General features: G+C 32.4%; 1 protein-coding gene across 1 annotated transcript; it reads left to right on the plus strand.

The window, feature by feature from the left end:
• Positions 1–13,911: 13,911 nt before the first annotated feature.
• On the plus strand, positions 13,912–21,871 carry LOTGIDRAFT_183168 (hypothetical protein). Its single transcript, XM_009061963.1, has 2 exons — positions 13,912–14,058; positions 20,533–21,871. Exons 1-2 carry the CDS (start codon positions 13,918–13,920, stop codon positions 21,190–21,192), a joined length of 801 nt encoding a protein of 266 aa, XP_009060211.1. The 5' UTR covers positions 13,912–13,917; the 3' UTR covers positions 21,193–21,871.
• The last annotated feature ends 317 nt before the right edge of the window (positions 21,872–22,188 follow it).

The raw sequence follows: 22,188 nt of genomic DNA on the forward strand, positions 1-22,188 counted from the left end.
CAGGCTTGAACGCAGTCAAAGAAATGTGAAGCATCTTTTCAATGAAACAAGTTAAATATATTTTTATTATTTGCTAGCCTTGGGGATGACCAGCTCTGTAATTAGTAGAACTCAAACTTTCTTATTGACTGTATATAAATATTATTTTAAGCCATAAGTATGCTATTTGAATTGAATCTCAATGGAAAATACGATATTGAGTGAACAATATTCTATTGCTGATCTGCAAACAATTCTTATTCTTTAAAGCAATAATGAAATTTTAAATGAATGATGAATTTCAATTGGTTGATAGCGAATACAACTACAATATTGTTATTTCAGCCGAAAATCATACGAGTGTATTTTGCCACTAACTCATGTTTGTATCGGCACTCTCTTTTCCATTCATGCAATTTGAAAATACTAGTTCTTCAAGTTAGAAGCCAAACAACTGCAATGAATTATTTGACATTTACTGTGGTGGGATCATCAACCAGGCACGATAATACTAGACCGACATGTTGACTCTAAATAGTACTACGTAATTTAGAGACAGACCACCAAGTGGTATATATAATGCATTTTTGTATTACTTGATTTAGATCTTTGAAAACAGTAAATGTTGTAAAGTATTAGTTAATAATGGAATAAGGTGTAACTTCCAACAACTTGACATTATGACAATAGATAAATGTCCATCAGGCGAGTGTTTTCACTCAAACTACGTCGCCATCTTAATAAAAATTTTGAGACAATGAAATTCATGTCTTTTGATTGGCTGAAATTTTCAATGACAATAAGTCTTATATAAGATGGCGACCAACATAGCTCCACGCTTCAAATTTAACTTAAATTAAAGACAACATTAGTGGTTCAGAATGTNTCGGCTCGATAATATTAACCACTCCGAAACATCTCATACAATGTGTGTTTCAACTCAGCATCCATTTCGGAGTGTTCATATCACTTAAGTTTAATATAAATCAAGGAAGAGTTATCTATGGTGTATGAATTTAACTTTCACTAGGTACAATCTGAAATTTCATATTGCGAAGCAATATACTCCGTTCATGAAAATGAAACGTTAATGGAATCATTAATTTCATTATCTGAAGCTAGAAACAAAGCCTATGAAGGCATTTATGTTTATATATAAACATTGAGAGAACGGTGCTTTAATAAATCATACTGCCACTCTTTTCAGAAAGAAGTGGTTGCATGCTTGTGGAATATAAAAATTTTCGAAACCAAGAATACCTTAAAGAGTGTAAAAACAAATTTTTATTTTGTATGTTGTATGTTGACAGAAAGGGAACAAGGTAATCAATGGAGCAGAAACAACCATAAAGATTGACTTGTAATCTTACCCATTCTCTCCTCTTAACGCTTATTTAAATCTTAACAAAAACCGGCATCTTATTTTAAGTGAAAATCGAGAAAATAAATAAGTTCCCTTCATCATTATTCGATTTAAGTGTTGTTGAAATTTGCCCTATGACACGATCATTCTGTGCTAAAAGTTTATTTGCCAACGCTTGAAAGATCTAATACTGCCGATAGATGTTATGTTTATAGAATAATTCAATTATAACCAAGGTATTTTGAATAGCTTTTCTTAGATCTTTGACCATCATACCATTACTAAATTATTCCTTTTTAGTGAATATTCAGTCTAGTTCGCTGATTACTTTAATTCATTTAATAGATTCAAGAAAAGTATATAAAAGCATATCGAACGAAAAAAGCGGGGAAATTGTACATAAAGATAGATAGTTTTGCGTTTTAATAAAGGACAAAAATGTGTCAATGTGTGAAGAAACAAAAAAATCCCATGCAAATACTCAAATGCTGAAATACAATTGGTATATAGGAGCAGAATACTAAGAATGGGTCAAGATGAGAAGCGAACAAAAATAAAGACGTCGTGGTAATGTCAAAATATCATGAATCATGAAACGATTCCGAAAAGGACAGCAATTGATTTTTTTTTCTTTGAAATTCTACCTGATGAAATAAATAACATAAAATATTTTTCATATTGGCACAAATTAAATTAGTTATAATGTGATCATTTTCTCGTCTATGTAGTAGCGAGAGTGTGATAATCCAACGTGACTCTGAAAAATATCGAACACAATATGAGACAAAAGGAACGATATTGATCAGCAATTAGAAATTTGAAATTCTGTAATCTGTGTAGAGATGAAATCATTTGATGCCAGTGCGTCGCTAACAGGCTGTTATTTTTGGTGTATTTTGGTGGAATTCCACACACGTGATAAAACCCTAATATTCATTTAAAGGTATATTCTCGTTATTAATTATGCATCTTAATAAAGAGCCATAAGCTCGATTGACACATGTCATATATTGTGAAATTCAATTTTATTTGGTGAATATCTCTTTTGTTTATTTAAATGTCTTCTAAATAATTTATAAGTAATGACAGCGTTGTTTGGTTTTGGGTTGATTTTTAATAAACGGAAGCGGATGTCAAAAATTATATTTGTAATGTAAAAAAAGTCACTTTTTGCAATTCTTTTTCAAATGTCACTTATGTCGTTAGTATTGTACCTAAATTTCCCACGAACTCAATTTTTAACAATAATCTTGTTCAATAAAGACACATTTTTCTTGACAAAAGTATTGTACAGTGGAGTTATCGAAGTGAATCGAATCAGTTTAGTTAACTAGGCTTTGTAAATTTAATTGAAATTGGCAAATATAATATACACATTTCTTTAATAAATACAGACTTAGTTCTTATACCACGCTCGTACAAAACACCTCAATATGTCTATTGATAAATTTTTACACGGAACCTATTGATAAAGCTGCTACGACATTTAGATTGGGTTACTATCATGAAATAGAAAATTACCCTTTACCCTTGCTGCATGATCTATCAAGCATGTCTTGTGAATTGGGGTTTTTGTACCCACACGCTTAAAAAGAGGTCGCATTGTGGTTTTTTGTCAGCTCTCAGAACCCACAACTATGTATTATTTTCTGAAAGTAAAAAAAAGTGTCAAGGAACTGTTTCAATGTAATGCATGTCTTTGTCTCTTACGATCCATCAAGAATTAATATTTCTCTTTATAAATTTCCTATACCGTTTAGTATTTAAGCTCATTTTAACATAATAAGTACTTTTATACATGCATGTAATATAAAAATATTGTAACTAGAGTTCGTTATAAGTAATGTTATTTATAAGTATACATATACATTAGTGCACCCTTTTTTCAATATAATTTATACTTAATGCAAACATTAGAAAACACAATGCTATTAATTAGTATTAAAGTAGCATAAAATATTCGAGTATGTTTGACAGACTATTATTCGCAAATTTCGATAAAACTCGATAATAAAGCTAGGTATATACCTTATGAATTATGGATTGATGAATAATAATTGTTCTATAATTGCACATTATAAGATGTTCTTTATATCTTTGATGAATAAAAATCTCAAATCTTGCACGTATCCACATTAATTATGGAAGGTCAACAGTGATTTGATTTCTAAATTACATCGCAGCAGAGTGTTACATATTTTTGGTCAAGCATTTTTTTAGCATTGAATATTTCAGTACGCGTTCGATATAGGATAAATATAGGGAATGAAATACCGTCTAAAGTATGGAGATAATTGGTTGGGATACGCTTAGATATTAGCCTCATAAATACATTTTGTTGTCATAAATATTAGAAACGTTGTCAAACCTAACGGGTTCATGTCCATTAAATTCCAATTTAGATATAAAAACTGAGATAAAAAATAATACATTAATATGAATAAAACAATTCCAGTCTATGCTTTTGAATGTTAACGTTACCCCTATGTTTTAGCGTTACGGCTTACTGTTTTACAACATTCAATTCACAACAAAACTGCTCCGTTTTATTTGATCAATCATCCCTCATGCAAAACGAGGAATGAAGCGAGAAAAATATGAAAAATAATGTTTGAAATTCACGGTTTAATTAGTAAACTAACATTGACACCGGCCAGGTAATAACGGTTTGCATATTTGCCTCGAACAAAATCAAATAAAACCCATTTTAAAAGCTTTTCATGGTCCCTCATTTTAGAATTTGAACAGTAGTCAGGTATGAATAAATTAAGAAGATACAGTAACAATTTTCATTATAACAAATTGTAAAGATAGAGTGATAAAACACAAGTCCATGAAAAGTCGAGAACATAGACGTTTATAGATACAATCAATTTTTTAGCACTTGTGTCTCTTGATGTATATCTCATTAATATATTTCCGCCGTACTTTAGGTACATAATTACCCCCTTTTGTTCCTGCACGTGCACGTATTGTTTAGCTAACCAAGACTCTTGTGACGCCTGTTAACTTTACCATCTTTGGATTGGCACCACTCTCCAATCGATTTTCAGGATTTTATTCATAGAATTACATTGGTGATAATAATAATCATCATATTCCCTGGCTTTGGAAAAACGAAATGAACAAAGGCATGAAAAACGTATAAAACACATTAATAAAGCCAGTTTACTTGCAAGAGATTAACTGTGAAAAAAGGACGTTTTATTGATTTGAAGGTAAAAACTGAGTGAAGACAATTCTCATAATACACACTCAGGTGAGTTAATATGAAAAGTAAACAATGAAATATGAACAATAATTCCCGCTATTAATTGAAAAACCCTTATAATCGCTTCACAACGTATAACAGTTACATTTATAGCCGCCTTTGAAATTTCTAATTATGGTTTGAACTCTATACCTGCTAATTTTCAATGATTGACAAGTCGAATAGAAATATCAATTGATACATCCACCAAACGTTTCTTCTAAAATCGCACTTTATATAATTAGGTGCAGCCAACCAAAAATTATTTATTTCTTACACTAATGAATTTAATTAATTACTAAAATAATTGAAATCTTTCTTATTTTATTCAGGAGTTCAGTAAACATTTTCAAGTGTCCAGATGAAAGAATTATAATATAACTGAGCTAGTCGCCGATTACCTACACGACTAATACTATTTAAATCTAATAAGGAAGAGGTAATATTCAGATGCGACCATTCTTCATTTTTTCTCTTTATTCAATTAGCAACAGAAAAGTTAGAGGTCAAAACTCCATTTCATTTAAGTATAATGTGTTTGGGGCCGGGGGTGGCCTAGCGAATCCCATTTTTGTTAGCGTTCCTAAAGCGTCTAGTCGTTCAGTCGTACAAACCGAGGCCCTGTGCGCTGCAGTCTGTATCCGTTAAAGATCTCCGATACTAAGTAGATATCGAGATAAAGCGCAGGCAAATATCACTGGACAAAGTTCTCACTTTGCACACCAAGAGTATGGAATTTCCGTCTTCGTGGAATTAGTCAGGTTTAGAAAAGCAGGTCGTACAGTTCTATTTCATTTCTTGAATTGTATTTCCACCTGCTATGTTTACAGCCCTCGTAAATCCGTTAAGACATTGTCTTTACCAGTACCATTGTTGAATTCTAATTAAGCAGAATATCGTCTCGGTACCGTTAAGTCTTAACTTTTCTCTTTGACCGATTTTTAACAGAAAATAAATCATTGATAATGCTCTATGGAGATACACTTAAACGTATGGAATGAGACTTCGAGCTGGAATGATTCCATGTGCATATAATGGAATCGATCACGAATATTCCCTTCTACGTTTTGCCATAAAAAATATCATCATAGCAGTTTTGATATCTAACAAATACCAAGGCTAACCAATTCTTACAAAGCAGTTATCCGCAATATATCTTGGGTTCGGGCTTGTTTTAGCTCTTTTTATCTTCATTTATCAATTTGTCTATGCTAGAATTAATTTCGACTTTTCATCTGTCAACAACTGCTGAAGGCTTACTATTTTATAATGCCAGAATTTCAATTTCGAAGTTTAAAAATTAAATTTTGTTAAATTATCATAAAACACTTGAATGAATATTGATGAATATGAAAATTTATTCGATTCCATTATTCACTGAAACTGTTGGTTTCTGAGGTTTTCTGGTAAAAAGCAAAACAAAAAACAGGGTGAATCAAAAAAGGAAGTTAAAAGGAGTTAAAAAAATACAGAAAGGTAACATATTTATAATTTAAAATGAAAACCGCCAGCTTAAACAATCAATTCTTGAAGCGTTCGTCACATTATTGTCAAGTTATTGTATGAAAAATCAAAGAATAAAATTGGAACCGAAAACCATTAAGATAAGGACATTAATGAAATCAAGTCAAATTACACGTGTGCACAATTAACTGGTTACAGTTATCTTTGGGTATTATCATTATTTTTAATTCAGTTACAATAGAATATTTTTTTGAATTTTACTATCTTATGAATATTTTACAACTTACATAATTTGATTAATTTAGTTTACATGCACGCAACGATATTGGGAGAAAATATTTGTTGCTAGCAGGATGCCTTACCTCAAAATTCTATTTAATGGTGAAATGGTGTCTTTACAAGAACCAAAATATATACTTTTCAATCTCTCGGTTGCCTGACTAAAAACGGAAATTTAACGTCCTACATTTTCTTTTGGACTGACAATGTGTACAATCATGAACATTTTCCAAGGTATTGCCCACTTCCAATTCCATCATAAAGGATTGTGATGGTGATTGTGATTGACAATGTAGATTGTTGAAATGTCGTGTGTAATAAAACTAAAGAGTAGTATACCATAAAATTGTGTTCCGTTATTTTATGTGATCTGTAACCCTAAATGACGCTAAAGATTTATCATAAAGGATCTTGAACGTTCAGAGCCTCTAGCGCATGACGCCTCGCCCTGCATAGAGGGTATAGGTACTATCTCGACTTTTGCAAGATCTCCAGATCAATCAGCAAGTATCAAAGTGCTGAAAATGTTGTCTTATCGCACACGTGGTAGTTGAAATTGTATTAAAGATGTTAAGAAGTACATGTATACAAGTAGTATTACTCCATTTCATCTGGTATATTTCTAGTCAACAGTAGATTTGAATTGATTTGGTCAGAAAAGCCATATTATATCTCGAATCAAAAAAACTATAACCATATTGGCAATAGGTTAACCTCCAGTTGCATAGTTATAATGTGTGCATCTGTTAAAACAGATACCAGCAATGACAATGGAACTACTTAACATAGAGTAAAATCATATCCACAGAATGTGTTCCGTTACACACCGTACAATAAAACTTTCTTGGGGTGCATTAATATTCAAATACAAAAACTATCATTACATAGATTTACAATCTGTTCTATATCGAGTAAAAGAAGCATCTGCCATGGCTTTATGAGGTACAACAAAGATAAATGATGCATCGGATTTTTTGCAAGGCATACCTTTGTTAGTCCCTTTACCATTAAAAAAATGGCGTCACACATTTTGATACAGTATTCATGACGCGATTTATGATTCAAAAATAAAACAAAGCACCTTTCAATCATGAGAATTTTTGCTAAATTGCTGCGTTGGACTCCCCTTGAATAGTGAAAAGAGGGCACGCGACTCTGTATTAAATGCAGATTATTTTCTGTTCACAATTGAAGCGTTAAGTGTAAAAATGTTGTTTTTAAATAAAAAAAAATGAAGAATAATGCGAAACTGTGATTTCGCTTCGGAAGGTTGGTTTTATATACACATACAGCTTTATTCCTAGTTTCCTACTCACAGCCCACTCAATGTACCAAAACTCTTACATTGATGTTCCCTTAATATCAAAATTATAATATAAATAATTAATAGCTAAATAATACCATTAAAATCATCGGAGTGCGGTCATTTTTTCTACTTCCGGTCTCCCAATTTCATTCAAGCCTGGCTGAATCTAGGTCAAAGCAACAAGTTTTACACTTTCATATCTAACAAAAGTTAAACAAAATATTACTAAATCAGTAACGTTGAATTGATTCCAGAAGATCACAACTCGGGTCCGTTCGCTCCATATAAAAGATGGAAAAGAAAGACAAAAGCCAGATGGCTGTCTAGATTCTTCTTTTCCAGAAAAATGGAATTCCGTCTGAGCTATGATTGATGAAGAGAATATATTTAAACAGTGGAGAGAACTTTGCAGTTGGATTATCACCAAAATACAACACCAATGGAGTTCAGTTCAGCTACAAATATCTTAACATAAAATAAATTATTTTATAAAAGTTTGGTTATGCGATTTAGTTTGAATTTTAAGCGAAATCATTGTCAATCGGATACGATTGATAAAACATCTAAGAGTAAACAATTTCATTGAATCGAAATTGAAAAATACTTCTTTCACCCCTACGAAGTGTGCCGAATCCTCGAAGCGTATGAAATCAGTCATATTAAGTAATTATAAATCATAAATCCTGCCGGAGGGGGGTAAGATGTAACCCAATTTTATAAATTCATTCGCGTGGGTTCATTATGTACATCCATCTCTTCAGTAAAATTAAAACTCTTGATAGATTCTATTCAGTCTTATCACACATCTCGTGTTATGATCATTTTCTTCTTTTATAAAGAAATTGACGGGGTATTGTCTGTATATTTTATTGCTCTTCTCCATTAAAAGCAGTATTACCTCTTTAGTGTTCATCACCCGAATTAATTGAGTTTTTTTGTTCAAATCAAAGTAAAGCTATTTTTTAGTATTCTATTGTTTGAAATGAAAAATTAATTTGTAATTAATACTTTTGAATAACTTCACAAGAACAGATGGAAACGCTTCTTTACTTTCTTAGCGTCACCTTATCTTAAAAAAAAACATTCTTTCGCTCTGTCAGGGGTGGGGGTTGTTTTGCGTGCACATGGCGGTTGATGAAGGTTATGATGGTGGCAATATGCACTAGGTGGTGGAATAGAATAAAACTGATGTGTGCCAAATAGGTTAGATCTAGTGTTCATCAATTCTTTGGCAATATTTATCCGAGGGGTTGCAATCACTTTAAAAATTTTAAACGTGACCAATAAGAGCATATATTCATCAGTAGATATACCTGTTGTCATAAATAAAATAACAGGATCCTTATATAATCCGATAAAACCAAAAAAACTTAATAAAAATGCAATTAAATATTGAAAAACGCTTAATATTAAGATTCTAAAAGTGTTTTTCAATAATTACTTAGTTTTATGAGTTTTCCAATTTTCTAGATTTACAGTGATTCTGTTGTAACTTTATGACACCAGGTAAACTAACTGACGAATATATATATACTCATATTGACCATTTCGAGAACTTTTATGTTCATTCTAAGACGTAGTATCACTTTAATATATGATCGGTTTATTGCGTATGAATTAAAAATTCGTTCCGCATGGTGTAATAATCTGTAGGCTTGTAACAAATTGATGAAATCATTGAAGAATTTGGGAGTCGCAGAGGCTCAGTGAAGATCCAGGGTTCAGTGCACGGAGGTTTGATAGGTAGAGATAAAACCTTCGAATTTTTCAATTTGGTTTCCCCCTGTCAGGCGGGGCTGACATGGAAAAGGCGTCTTATCGTTCAGAGGGAACCTCGGACCTCGGTGGATTGAAATTGAAAAAGATCAAGATATTACAGCTGTCCTTGAAATATTTCTCTTATTGCACACAACATGGTGTTACCCGCCTTCATTAGCCCACACGGTGCAGAAAAATAGGACGTGAAACTCATTTCATTTCATTTGAAAAATACGTGTCTGTTGTGGCCATTATGAAGTTGTTTGCTGAAACAGATAAACAGCTAACTTGTAAATCTCCCTAGACTAAGTATACTGTAGATCATAAATAGATAGTATTCATATTGATATAATGTGTTACTACGGAAGATTTAGTCACATTCATTCTGTTGAACATCAAAGATAAAATCCACCATTCTGTTTTAAATTCGGTACAGCAGTAGAACGGAAATCAGATACGATATAAAGATATTAACTCGCTGATTCTCAACACCGCGATAAAAGTTGCAACATTTTCAATGAGGTGTTTTGTTTGCTCTAAGTGAATGAATTGAGATAGTTTAGAGTGATTTTCATCAATAAGGTTATGATACGAGCAGATGCACTCGGTTCCGTTACACCGATCTTTTCAAATGATTTCGTAACAAACTATAGAAATATTGTATCTATTTTGTTGTTATGGGCCAGGCGACGTTATTGAACTAAACAAAGTGTCGTGGGCTAGACAAGATAAAGATAGGTTAACTAAGAGTCCGTATTGTTACCTCTATTGAAAGCTTTCAATTTGTTGAAGATGAAATCTGAGATATTGGACCGATAAACCGAAAGAATTTTAATCAAATTTCCCATAATAAGAGGAACGAGTTGGCGTCACGCAAGGTTTTATTTTATGAGTTCTATTCCCAGACCTTACCGTACCAGATCACCAAAACTGATATTCACTGTACAACCTTCACACTTAACAGAGTTTCCTGTGTTCATTGAAAAGGTGTAGACATGATATACTGGCTGGTAAAGGTTTTTGTTTTTAATTTTACCGACCAAAAGTATATTCAACCTTTTCTCATAACATCATTTGTATAAATTGACAAGCAGAATAGTTATTTCTGAAAATATTCAACAAAACTCTAAGATGATATCGCCAGGATGTACTTCCAATATTGTGAAATCGAGACTTGGCACTTACACAATGACATCCTTTTGTCAGAATGACTTTTCCGTTAGGAAAAGCCCATTTGTAACAAACTATATTGAATCTTTATGAAAGAATCTGAAGTACTAAAATTTCTTGACATATTAGTATAATACTTTCCACTTAATCCCTTACGCTAATCTTTATTACTATAATCTATGGATGAAACTGCAGAGCGGCTTTCTCGAGCAACAGCCCAGTTCAAGATCAAAGCAACCATATATCACAAATAAAATGGCATGAACACGAAGCAATTTATATGTTCAAAATGCAGAAAATCTCCCAGTCAAAAGCTGATTGCATTAATAGCATCCGACCAGGTTAAGTCTCATTCTTGTCAACAATTATTGTCATCTAACAATAGAAAAATAGATGATGTAGCTAGATATAGGCCAGCATGAGGTCCTCACATCAACGGTAAACTCTCTCTAAAGCCGCAACTACAATTTAACACTTACACAATGATCCGCATTAACTTCAATTAGAACACATCAGGCTACATGCACATTATAAAAGAAACAAGTGAACCTTGGGTGTGCTTTATTAGCTCTTGATACTTACGAGGCTAGACGATGTATGGCCATCAAATAATAAAGGAGAGCCATCAAATAATAAAGGAGACAAAGACATCTGAGTTATTGAGGTGGTGTTGGTCTCTAATTAAGTTGTTGACAAATGATGAAGATATCAATAAGATCGGATGATTTTTATGACATCTGTGACTGAGCAAATATAAGATCTGAAAACACACCGCACTTTAAACTGTCAAAATATTTCAAACACTGTATTGCTGATAATTAGCTCTTTTAATCTATTGTCGCTTGGCGTTTTCTATTGGATTGATTTTTAGGAATTGGCCCTTGAATTAAGTTGTTTTCAATATTTAATAATATCCAAAATAGAAGAGATTCTACAGAACTGCAGACTAGAGGACTTCCACGCCTGTTTAGCGGTAGAACTCTTTATTGACCAAATCTTACCAATAGAGTTTCTTTACAGTTCTTGTTTTTATCTGTATATTACAGTTTTGTTATTCAAATTAGCATTTTTCTCTTGTGGCAGTTATGGTCAAGAATAATTGTACAAAATTGTTAATGGTTTTCCGTTACAACATTTTCAATACACATTTCTATACATAGCATTTCACTTCTTTCTAGGCTAGTTAATATCTGTATTTACCTTTCACTGATTAATATTCTATTTTTATATATACTTTAGATTTTTTATGTTATGTTATAATAAAGTTTAAAAACTGGACGTATGGTTTATTAAATCAACGCTGACCGCCTATTTCAATATTTCAAATCGGGTAAAGAAAAGGTAAAAGGTCTAGCTATTCTAACGTTTATACCTTTTTTGCAGTTACTCACTACACCCATCTGACAGAACTGTCCATGGAAATCCCACGACGATCTATGATGTTCCACATATTTTATTTGGAGAAGAGGCGAATGGAATATCTTTCTACGATACGACCTATGCTAGGTATAAAATTTATAACGTTTTTTCAAATACATGAAATTATATACATTTAGCATCGAAGGGAAGCAACTCAGTGTTATCCAGCAGACAACATTTATGCAAACTAGTCATGGAAACAAGTTTTATATATAATTCAAAGCACACCTACTGTCACGAGGAAACCAGGTTGAAAAGATTTAAATTTGAAAATGGTTGAGAATGGAGAACAGGCGTATAACGATTCATAACAGCTCACTTTTCCAAGAGCAGAAAAAGAAATTAAAGTTACAAAATAATAATGATAAATAGAGTTCGATTGTTCTCGGTGACATTATCCACAATTATATAACTCTTTCAATGTTGTTTTTTGCTGGTTAGATTTGATATACTCAGTGACGTCGTCAGCCTCCTGAGACTGGGGGTACAAATAGGGGCAGACCGACTTGGGATACAGTTGTCGAGGTTGATATTGGAAATAGGGAAGCACAAAACCCACATGAACGTCTGATTGGGTTCGCCCTCAAAAATATTTTGAAAAATGGAAATAATTAGGTTCATTCCGACACATATTTTGGGGCAAAAACTAGCGGAAATCATATTCTTTTTAAATTTGCAAGAAATGAAGTGGGGTACAAACCATTTTTCTAGGGGAAGGGGGGAGACACAAGCCCCAATCCCTCCCTGTACCCCCGTTGGCGCCGCCACTGGACTTACTACCATTTAAAAAACCAAATATTTGTAATCACAGTACTTGTCCGCTGTAATTCTAGATAAATTGTTAAACGTGATCTACTTCCTTCTACTAGTCATTTAGTTTTAATTTCATACTTCACTGGGTTTGTGTCATCATATTGCATAAAAAGATAACTGATCAGTGAAAACTCTAAGATTATTACGACCTTCCAAATTCTATTCCACATTCCTTGCTACATATAAACACTAAACCTCTTTAAACTATCTAAAAATCAATAACTAATCAAAATCAGAAGCATCCGTTAGGTTCTGAACCAGCATGTTAAATAAATATGTCAAGACGATACCTTAGCCTATTTCATGAGTAGGACCCAGATTTCATGGCTATAATTAGAGCCCATTCCGGGAAATTATCGTGGTATTTTCCATTTTCCATGATCAGCTAAGAGAATGGTGATAGAAGATGTCTCTATAATGGAAACGGGATGTAAATTCTCTATTTCATGACACTGCATGTAAAACCAATATTCTGTTGTCTGACTGTCCACAGGTCTGTGTGAACTTGACGTGTTTGGTCTACCTATTTAAACGAACTACCGAACAAATCAAATATTCGCCTGCAGTCAACTAATCTACAAAAATTTGTCATCTCGTAATACAGGTTTAGTCGTTGACGAGTAGTTTTACTAAGCGTGACTCAGACTCTATACTGTCAGCGAATTCGCATTCGAACCGGTGATGACTAGGAAGAAATAGATAGACTATATTTATCTTAACAACATACCTTATCATTGTGTATTTACTGTAGTGAAGTCATAGGCATAAATAGGAGTGGAAATTTTGTTATTTTAAAAAGACCAGTGAATTAAAGTTAATTTAGTTATGAATTAAAAGACATCTGTATTTGTTGTGATTTGAAATATTATTCTTGCTGGTACTTGATACTTGCACTTCATCTTTAAGGATAATATTATAGGCTACAAGGAAAATTGTGTATATAGAAGAGTACCTTCAAAGGTGAATATCTAAATCAAGTGAAATTCGAGAACGTTTAAAACTTTCAACGGTAAATCATACCCAGCATTTTTATGGATTATTTGAATTAACCGGTTGATCCTTTCTTGGGTGAATTTCAAAATGGTGGTATTTGAAGAAAATGTCGTCTGTTTGATTATGTTGTTATATGCTATGATAAATGGCGCCAATGGTCATGGAAGATTGTTAGATCCACCATCAAGATCTAGTATGTGGAGATTTGGATTTAAAAACCCACCTAATTATGATGACCATCAATTATTTTGTGGCGGTGTTTCGGTAAGTTAATCTCTCCAGCTAATTGCATTTTGGAAACCATGTGGTTTTATTGGGTTCTGATTAGCCAAACATTTCAAATTTGATCTTATTATGTATATCATAATCTTTAATAGAACCCCATAAAGTTTGATGCAGGGTAGGACGATATTAACGCGTAATTGATCAAAGTTTGAGACTGTTATTTGCATTGGAACCAATAACGTGATTAATGTCAGAGAGTTAATGTGAACTGCAACTGCTTTCTCTCAAGATTGCTTCAGTATTGAATGCTTCGTAAGCATCTCTACAGCCATCTATTTGATTGAAAGCATATTCTGTCTTCCAAATATATACGTTAGTTGTGCTGATAATTTATGACTAAAACGTTTATTACTATCGAAGAAGAGAAGAGTTTTTATATTAGTACAGTACAATGTTATTATTTATTTTTTAAATGGTTATTTTTTCATTTGGATGAAGAGCTTTAAGTTTCGATATAACTTATTCATTGTACTTTTTCTATTTCCTGTCCACGCTATCGCAAATGCCATTTAAAACAAATTGCAATCTTTGTAGAGGCTTTCTGGTCATATTAGAAATTCTTTTTCAATCTCCAAATTCATGAGGAAGGGAATAAGAAAAATGTTTAAAAGAATCTTCAATACAACAAAAATATAGCCTTAAAAAACAACGTCAATTAACTTCATCCGTTCGTCTAAATCAATTTGCGACTGTCACATGTAACAAGCTATCAGATAACATCATTTAATGTGTACAATTACTTATTAAAAGTTCAAGATTTGTGTTGAGAGTGCATCAGATTACTAAAAAAATGACAGGTACATGGGTTTGACATAACATATCAACATACTGACAAGCTTTTAACATTACATTCTGATGAATAATGACAGGGATTGTTTAAATGACAACATTTTCAGTATAGTAGTATAAAAATCAAGACATTAAGAAATCGATGCAAAAAAATCAAAATATCTAAATCTCTTCTAACAGTTTTCATTCTTGCCAAATACAGAAAGCCGAACTGGAACTTTAAATATCCGAGAGTTGAAATTCTTCTGAATGTATCCATATTTGGCTTAGAGGGTAGCAAAAAATTCCATCTCATTAGCCAGGAAGTTAGTCTAGATATTGGGAAATGAGCAAAACTGTATCGGGACAAAATTTCATTTCGCCCACAATGCAAACATGACGAAATCGGACAAAAATGAATAAACTGCTATCTTGAAACTATAGTTCCATTCAAGTTTCAATTGAAAGGCAAAACCTGGTTTTCCATTATACAATTCCGTAATTGCTGAAGAGGAAACATGGTATTAATTTGATTCATAGAACAAAATAAGATTGAATTCAATTACATGTTAAATTATTTCATTAAAACTTAACATGATGTCAATAAGTATATGCCCCAGGTAATGTGTTATATTATATAAGTAATTACGTTAATATCTAGGTAGATATGTCAGAAAGAAATGTACATATAATTATAAACCAGGATGTAGACCGTACTTAAAGTGGCCGTCTCTCAAATTCAAAATCTTTGCGAGTACCAAAGAAGCAAGAGTAATTTTATTTAATTTTAAGCTGGTGATTGAAACTAGACAATAAAGTTACAATGCAACAGATTGGGGACCATACTTCTTTATTGTTCTGAAACATAACCTTTCATCAGAATTACTCTCAAAGATTGATGTAATAAGGTTCGGTAGTTACTACGCTCAAGATATTTCACGATATTTTTCTCTTATAGTCCTTGAATATAAATTTTGTTAAATATAAGATACACTCCCTTTAAAGATTAGATGATGGTTGAATGCCTTTCTAAACTCTACAACCTGAAATCTTGTATTTACTGTCATATACTTGTGAACATTATAAAGTACAGTAGATTCTCATGTATAGTTTTGGGTCAAGTACTAGGAAACTTCATCCTATGGGTTGAAAAACATCTTTTCGGATGTATTTTTGGCGAGGAAATAATGTTAAAGCCCACGTCTAGACAAATATTTTGTATATGTTGTAAATAAAAGAATACTCTGTGATAAAATAATATAATATTTTGTGACCTGACTTGCGCTGGTCTTCTCAGATAATAGTTAAATTTGAATACTGGACTGTTAAATCGCAAATATTGATTGAGCTTAATCTTTGTTGGTGATTGTCCAAGTTTGCTTCAGCTTACTTTTGACAATATTCAGTATCAATTCAACCTAATCTCAGTTGTTGATGCTCCATAAATTATTCAATCTCTAAGCTCTGCTGTAGGTCCTTCATCAGCCTATCTAACAATCTGCTGATCAACAACAGGCATCAATTGGTCGACTCCTCATAGAACGTCTTGAAACAAATTTATCTCTACTTCACTGAATTCCGTAGGTTTATCGGTTTACCTCATCAGATGGTTTCGACTCGACTTTATCGACTTGTCGAAGTTATCTAGTATACAACTGTTTTGATGACACTTCTGAAAGACCATTTATTAACCATGTATGTTCTCTGACCATGTGAACGGTGTGCATGTATTGGGTTTGTTCTTCAAATGATATGAGTAGGTAGGTTAATGACACTGGCAAAATTCCACTCATTGCACACTGCATGTCGCTGCTCGTCTTCCTTCATTATTCCAAACTAGATCAGAAAAGTTGGACGTAATACTTTATTTTATTTCATACTGATTAGGAAGTAACGTCCTTTGTTAGTAAAAAAACAGAAAATTCAAATTTGAACGAGCTTGATGAACAAGGAAAGATGGAGATTATTATTATCACTGTAAATATTGACTATATTATTTCAATAGCTCGGTATTATTGTTATTAACTCAAGTAAAATGAACATCAAACATGTCGACTGAAATAACTGGATATTTTTTTTATGAGAAAATTGCCATTGCAGAGAATATTCTGAATTGTCCTTCATTTTGAAATTGTCATTGCTAGGAAAATTTAAATCCTCTCTCCTTTTGAAATTGCTGGAGCTGAGAAGATACTGAATCCTCCCTAGTTGTGAAATTGATAGCTGAGAAAAATTTTAATCCTCTCTCCTTTTGAAATGACTATTAAATTGCTGAGAGTATTCTGAATCTGCCCCCTTTTGAAATTGCTGTTGTTGAGAAAATTCTGAATCCTCCCTTCATTTGAAATTGCTAGCAGAGAAAATTTTAAATCTTTTATCCTTCTGAAATTGCTATTGCCGGTTGAAGCTTTCCCCATAATGGGTAGAAACTGACCTTCAATGTTTCTTAAGGGGCTCGAATTCAATATTTGTTCAACCAAAATGGTGGAATTTATTTTAAAAATATAGAAAAATTAGTGAGAAATCTAGCACAGCCTAAGCAGACATCAGGGTTATCAATATTTGTGGAAGCATCTGTGAAATGTGTAGTATTGTAGCGTGCTGTATTGAATCCATTTGTAAGGTCTGAAAGTTCAAAGATATAGTTGAATGAGTTGCGACAGTTTTCAGTTGATAGAGGAAATGGGAAAATTGATCACAATATTGATACAATTCTTCAACATGATGATTCATCAATAAAATATCTAGAAAAATATTCTATCTATAATAGTATTGCCACAGGACAAGTTAGTTATAACTTTCATTCAAAGAAGACATTATTTATCTTAAACTGTATAGTAATTGTACGATTTAACAGCGAGTTGGTGGCCAGCATTAGCCCTGTTTGTATTCATTTATTTATCCTATATACATGGGCTTTTTAACCTTCCACGAAAACCAGATCTATATGTAACTTAGAACAAAATAATATGAATCGATCTAGATATTTCGTTTTGAATATTTTTCTGTGAGTATCTTAACCCTTACAAGCATTCATTCAATGCATATTTACAAATGCACAACTATTCATTTGATATTGGTGACAGACCTTAATGCTGCCTTCAGACACCGGCTCTACTTGACATCCTACTTTACTGTGCCAAAAAATTGAGATGTTTAAACTTGGTTAAAAGGAGTCAGTTCATTGTGACTCCCATGGTCATCTTCTATTCCAGCCAAGGCATATATGTGAGATGATGCTATAACATATATATTCAGGAAACATTTCAAATTCAGGTTAAATTTCCTTACTTTCTCTCCTGTAATTTTAGTTAAACCTTGTAAATCTTTGTAATTGTCATGTCAACATTATATATTGCACGATAGTGCTACAGGTCAAATGTTAACTTAGAATAAAAACTACTCAAATTTACGACCTATGAATACGGATTATTTGAGTACAACAATTTGCATTTTGTTTAAATTTGGAGTTAACTAAACAAGGCGTATAGAAACAACGAAACAAGAATGATTTAAAGTATTTTTAATCGTTAAAAAAGATATGCAAATATTTTATCAAAAGATGCATTTAGCACAATGAAAATAGATTTTCCTACAATGTTCTTTGAGATGTATTTGTATTTGTCGAAGTGTATATGTACGTCTAAGAAGTCGTTTGAAGGTAACTTACTTCTCTGTCCCATTGAATTTTATTTTTAATATAGATATTCTGAATGGCTTAAATGAAAAATATTTTCATCCAAATGCATTTGTCAATTCTCTACGACAATAGACTTACAGGGTTGAGCCATCCATGAGCTAACCATTGGTTACTTCCCTTTATGATTATGTTGTAAATATTTTGTAACCATCTTTTCGTAACCAAAGCTAGTGGTCAAATTTAAACATTTGAACAACATTGACAATCTGAAAGTTGTGGACGAAATATATTCTATAAAGCAAATCGTTATTATTGCCGTTTTGATGTTCATGCATGTATTTTAAATAGCAGACCTTTTCACAATATCCTTTTTATATCTCCAATGTATATCGGCATCTATTTGTATTCCAAATAATTAAAATTCTTGCGAAATGGGAATCGATGTCTTCACTACGCAAAATATTTGCTAACCGTGGGAAAGACTTGTATGGCGCCTCAAACGGCAGTGTTCTTGCATAAATATACCGCAGAACGTCTTATTTTGCATGTAACAATGAATCAATGTGTATACATTTGGTAAGATATTTGTCAAGCAAGATAAACGTGATATATGGTTGTAAAAGCGATTATCTTTATATATTTATTCTTATGAAGCAACTTGGCTTTCATCTAAGGTCTTCTTTTGAATGTCTAAGTCTGCGAGTAACTTATTGTTCAACTATATTCACGCGAATCTGATCAATTATCAGATTTAGTCTACCTGAGCACATCGGACACTGATGCAATTGCCGCCTGTTTGCCATGGTAGGCTACTACTGAAGTCAGGGTGATGTGAGGAACGATAGAAACCTTTCTCAACTAACCAAAAAATTAAGTTCATTGGTTATTTCGGTTGATATTATGTTCTATTGTCCGACTCATCATTATGGAAGTTAGGGGAAGGATATGAATAGTGAAAATTTGTCATTGAAATCGTTAATTTATGTTGCACAACACCCTTCAATATGCAAATTACGACTATGTATTTCCTAAATTAGTGTTGGGTATATCTTGATGTGCATGTTATTTCCGCTCTATGCTCTGATCTTAAATAGGCGTGTGAAAATTAAATATTAGCATAACAGATTACATTGAATTATAGATTTTTATTTCAATTGGTGTCTACAAGCAATATCAACACATTTGAATTATTGTAAACTTGAAATTTAAAAATAAATTGAAATTAATTAAGAAATTTTGTTGTTTTTTAGGCTTTTGTCCACTATCTACGATTATTAGGGTTCACAAAGGAATGGTCAATGTTGGTTATTTAAAAGATAACTTGAAAGGTTGAATGCTTGAACTATTTATAATGATTTCAGTCATAGTTTTTTTTTTAATATAAATGATCAATGAATAGTGTCGTCAAGGCCTAGAGATAGAAGTTTTCAATTATCGTTTCTCTCTTAAAATTAAAGAACTGTTTTGAAGAAAAAAATCGAATTACAGTTTCTGAAAATCATCACATCTGACGACCTATGACGGACATGACAGTCCCAACATACAAATTCCTTTATCAAAAACGCACGAATTTGTTTTCTTCGTAAACGCCTGATATTTACTTTAAGAATTGAATACAATGAGCCAGTGATGTTTGACAAACATTTAAATGGAAAACAAAAGGACACTTGGTAAATCCTTTCTGATCTGTGCATTTTTATGGCTGTTAAATCTCCTGACTTTTTAAAATCAGATCATACCGAACCTATATTTGATCTTTTAAGAAAATGTATATTGCAAATTAGATACACAGAATGAAAAGGTTGAACCGACCGTTTATCTACTTTTACATGCATGTCTCAAACCAAACGCTGTTCTCAAATAGACATGTATATACAGAATTGATAATAACAACTATAATACTATACTATGGTCATACTCGTGTCTGTACTTTTGTAATAATTGCTACATCCTCTATTCCAAAAGAAGAACCAAATTCCCTTCAGAAAACCCCGAAGGAACTTTTCTGAAAACCTTATATAGCGTAAAATTTCTTTCTCTTTCAGATTCAATGGGGACAAAATGATGGAAAATGTGGTCTGTGTGGTGATGCTTGGCAAGGTCCTCGACACAATGAGCCCGCTGGTAAATATGCCAATGGAATTATTGTTAAGAAATATAAAGTAGGACAAGTCATCACAGCAAGGGTTGAGTTAACAGCAACTCATAAAGGTTATTTCCAATTTAAATTGTGCTCAAATGATAATCCATATAAAAATATTACACAGGAATGTTTAGATAGCCATGTTCTAGAGGTTGTTGATACTGGTACAACGCAGTTTCCAGCTCCGACCACTAATGGTAATGTAACTGTCAAGTTAAAGCTACCCAAGGATGTCAAGTGTACCGCCTGTGTTTTTCAGTGGAAATATAATTCTGGAAATAGTTGGGGAACTTGTAAGAATGGACAAGGAGGTATCGGATGTGGTGCTCAAGAACAATTTTACGGATGTGCGGATATTGCGATAGGTTACCCAGATATTGTAATAGGAAAAACATTAGAGAAGCGTCCATGGTATTTTGAGAGTCCAGATTCTGATTGGCATTGGGGTATTGTGGGTCGTGTGAATAATACATTCATATCAGCTGGTACCAATATAATGTGTTCTGGTTTTATTTTGACAGTTATGTTCCTAGTTTCAACCATTGTGTTCCGACTTTTGTGATAATTTGTGACTATTTTATAATATTTTGTAGAAAATGATGTGAATAATAATTTAGCCAGTATTAAGATTGTAAAATATAATATATGCAAGCATTTGGGACGATTGGGACTGGTGTTCCAGAACACACTTTATGTTAATAACCCTTTATCTTTCGCAACATATCCATGTTATCTAGGGGTATACATGTATTTTAATGACCATAAACAAACATTCCATCAAATTTAAATGAAGAATACTTTACCCACTTACTCTATTCATCAATACAATCATCTAATAACTTAAAAGACCCATCAGAATGATTATGTATCTACTGAGATTATCCTCCTGCTCTGAAATATACTTTTTCTTTAAATCCATACCTATGCTTCACAAACATAATTAATGTACCCATAAACCCATATCATACAATATTATCCAACCATGAGAATATCGTAGTCAAATCTTAATATTAAAGTGGTTTATGAGATCTTGAGATAATATGAAATGACCATTTAGATCTTAAATGGGTATTTCAGGTATAGTTGCTTCACTATTTCATTGGATTAATGCAACGATCTGTTAATCTTTTGAGACTGATGACCACATGGCTCTGATTTTTACATTTTATGAGTTTTCTTTTTGTAAATATGTAAAATAATATGTTTGATTATGTAGAACGCAATAAAATGTATTCATCGACACCAATAGTTTTGAATTAGTATTGGTATAAGACCGATTATGAAAGGGTATATTGACATTAATCGGTTTCATAGCAAAACAAGTTAGTTGGTAAGTAAACAAATGAAATGCACAAAGAACGCTTTGCAAAATTGATCATTAGACATAATCTAATACTACAATTTAACACTGAGACTGAAATTTATCTTATTTAAAATCTAATACTGATAATGTAATTATAATGCCTGTCACGGAAAGAATGTAATCGTGAAACCCTTTCAAGATGTTCAAGTGCGTTTGACACTAAAACGTAAATATATCAGTTTAACTTCGCTGTAA

This window comes from Lottia gigantea (genome assembly GCF_000327385.1).
Source record: "Lottia gigantea unplaced genomic scaffold LOTGIsca_5, whole genome shotgun sequence".
In the NCBI taxonomy this organism is placed as follows: domain Eukaryota; kingdom Metazoa; phylum Mollusca; class Gastropoda; family Lottiidae; genus Lottia; species Lottia gigantea.

Bases quoted from the DNA above. Each gene is read 5' to 3' on its own strand.
- LOTGIDRAFT_183168 (XM_009061963.1), top strand. From the start codon at position 13,918: ATGTTGTTATATGCTATGATAAATGGCGCCAATGGTCATGGAAGATTG. The intron at 14,059-20,532 runs GTAAGTTAATCT...TTTCTCTTTCAG, and splicing joins TATTTTGTGGCGGTGTTTCG to ATTCAATGGGGACAAAATGA.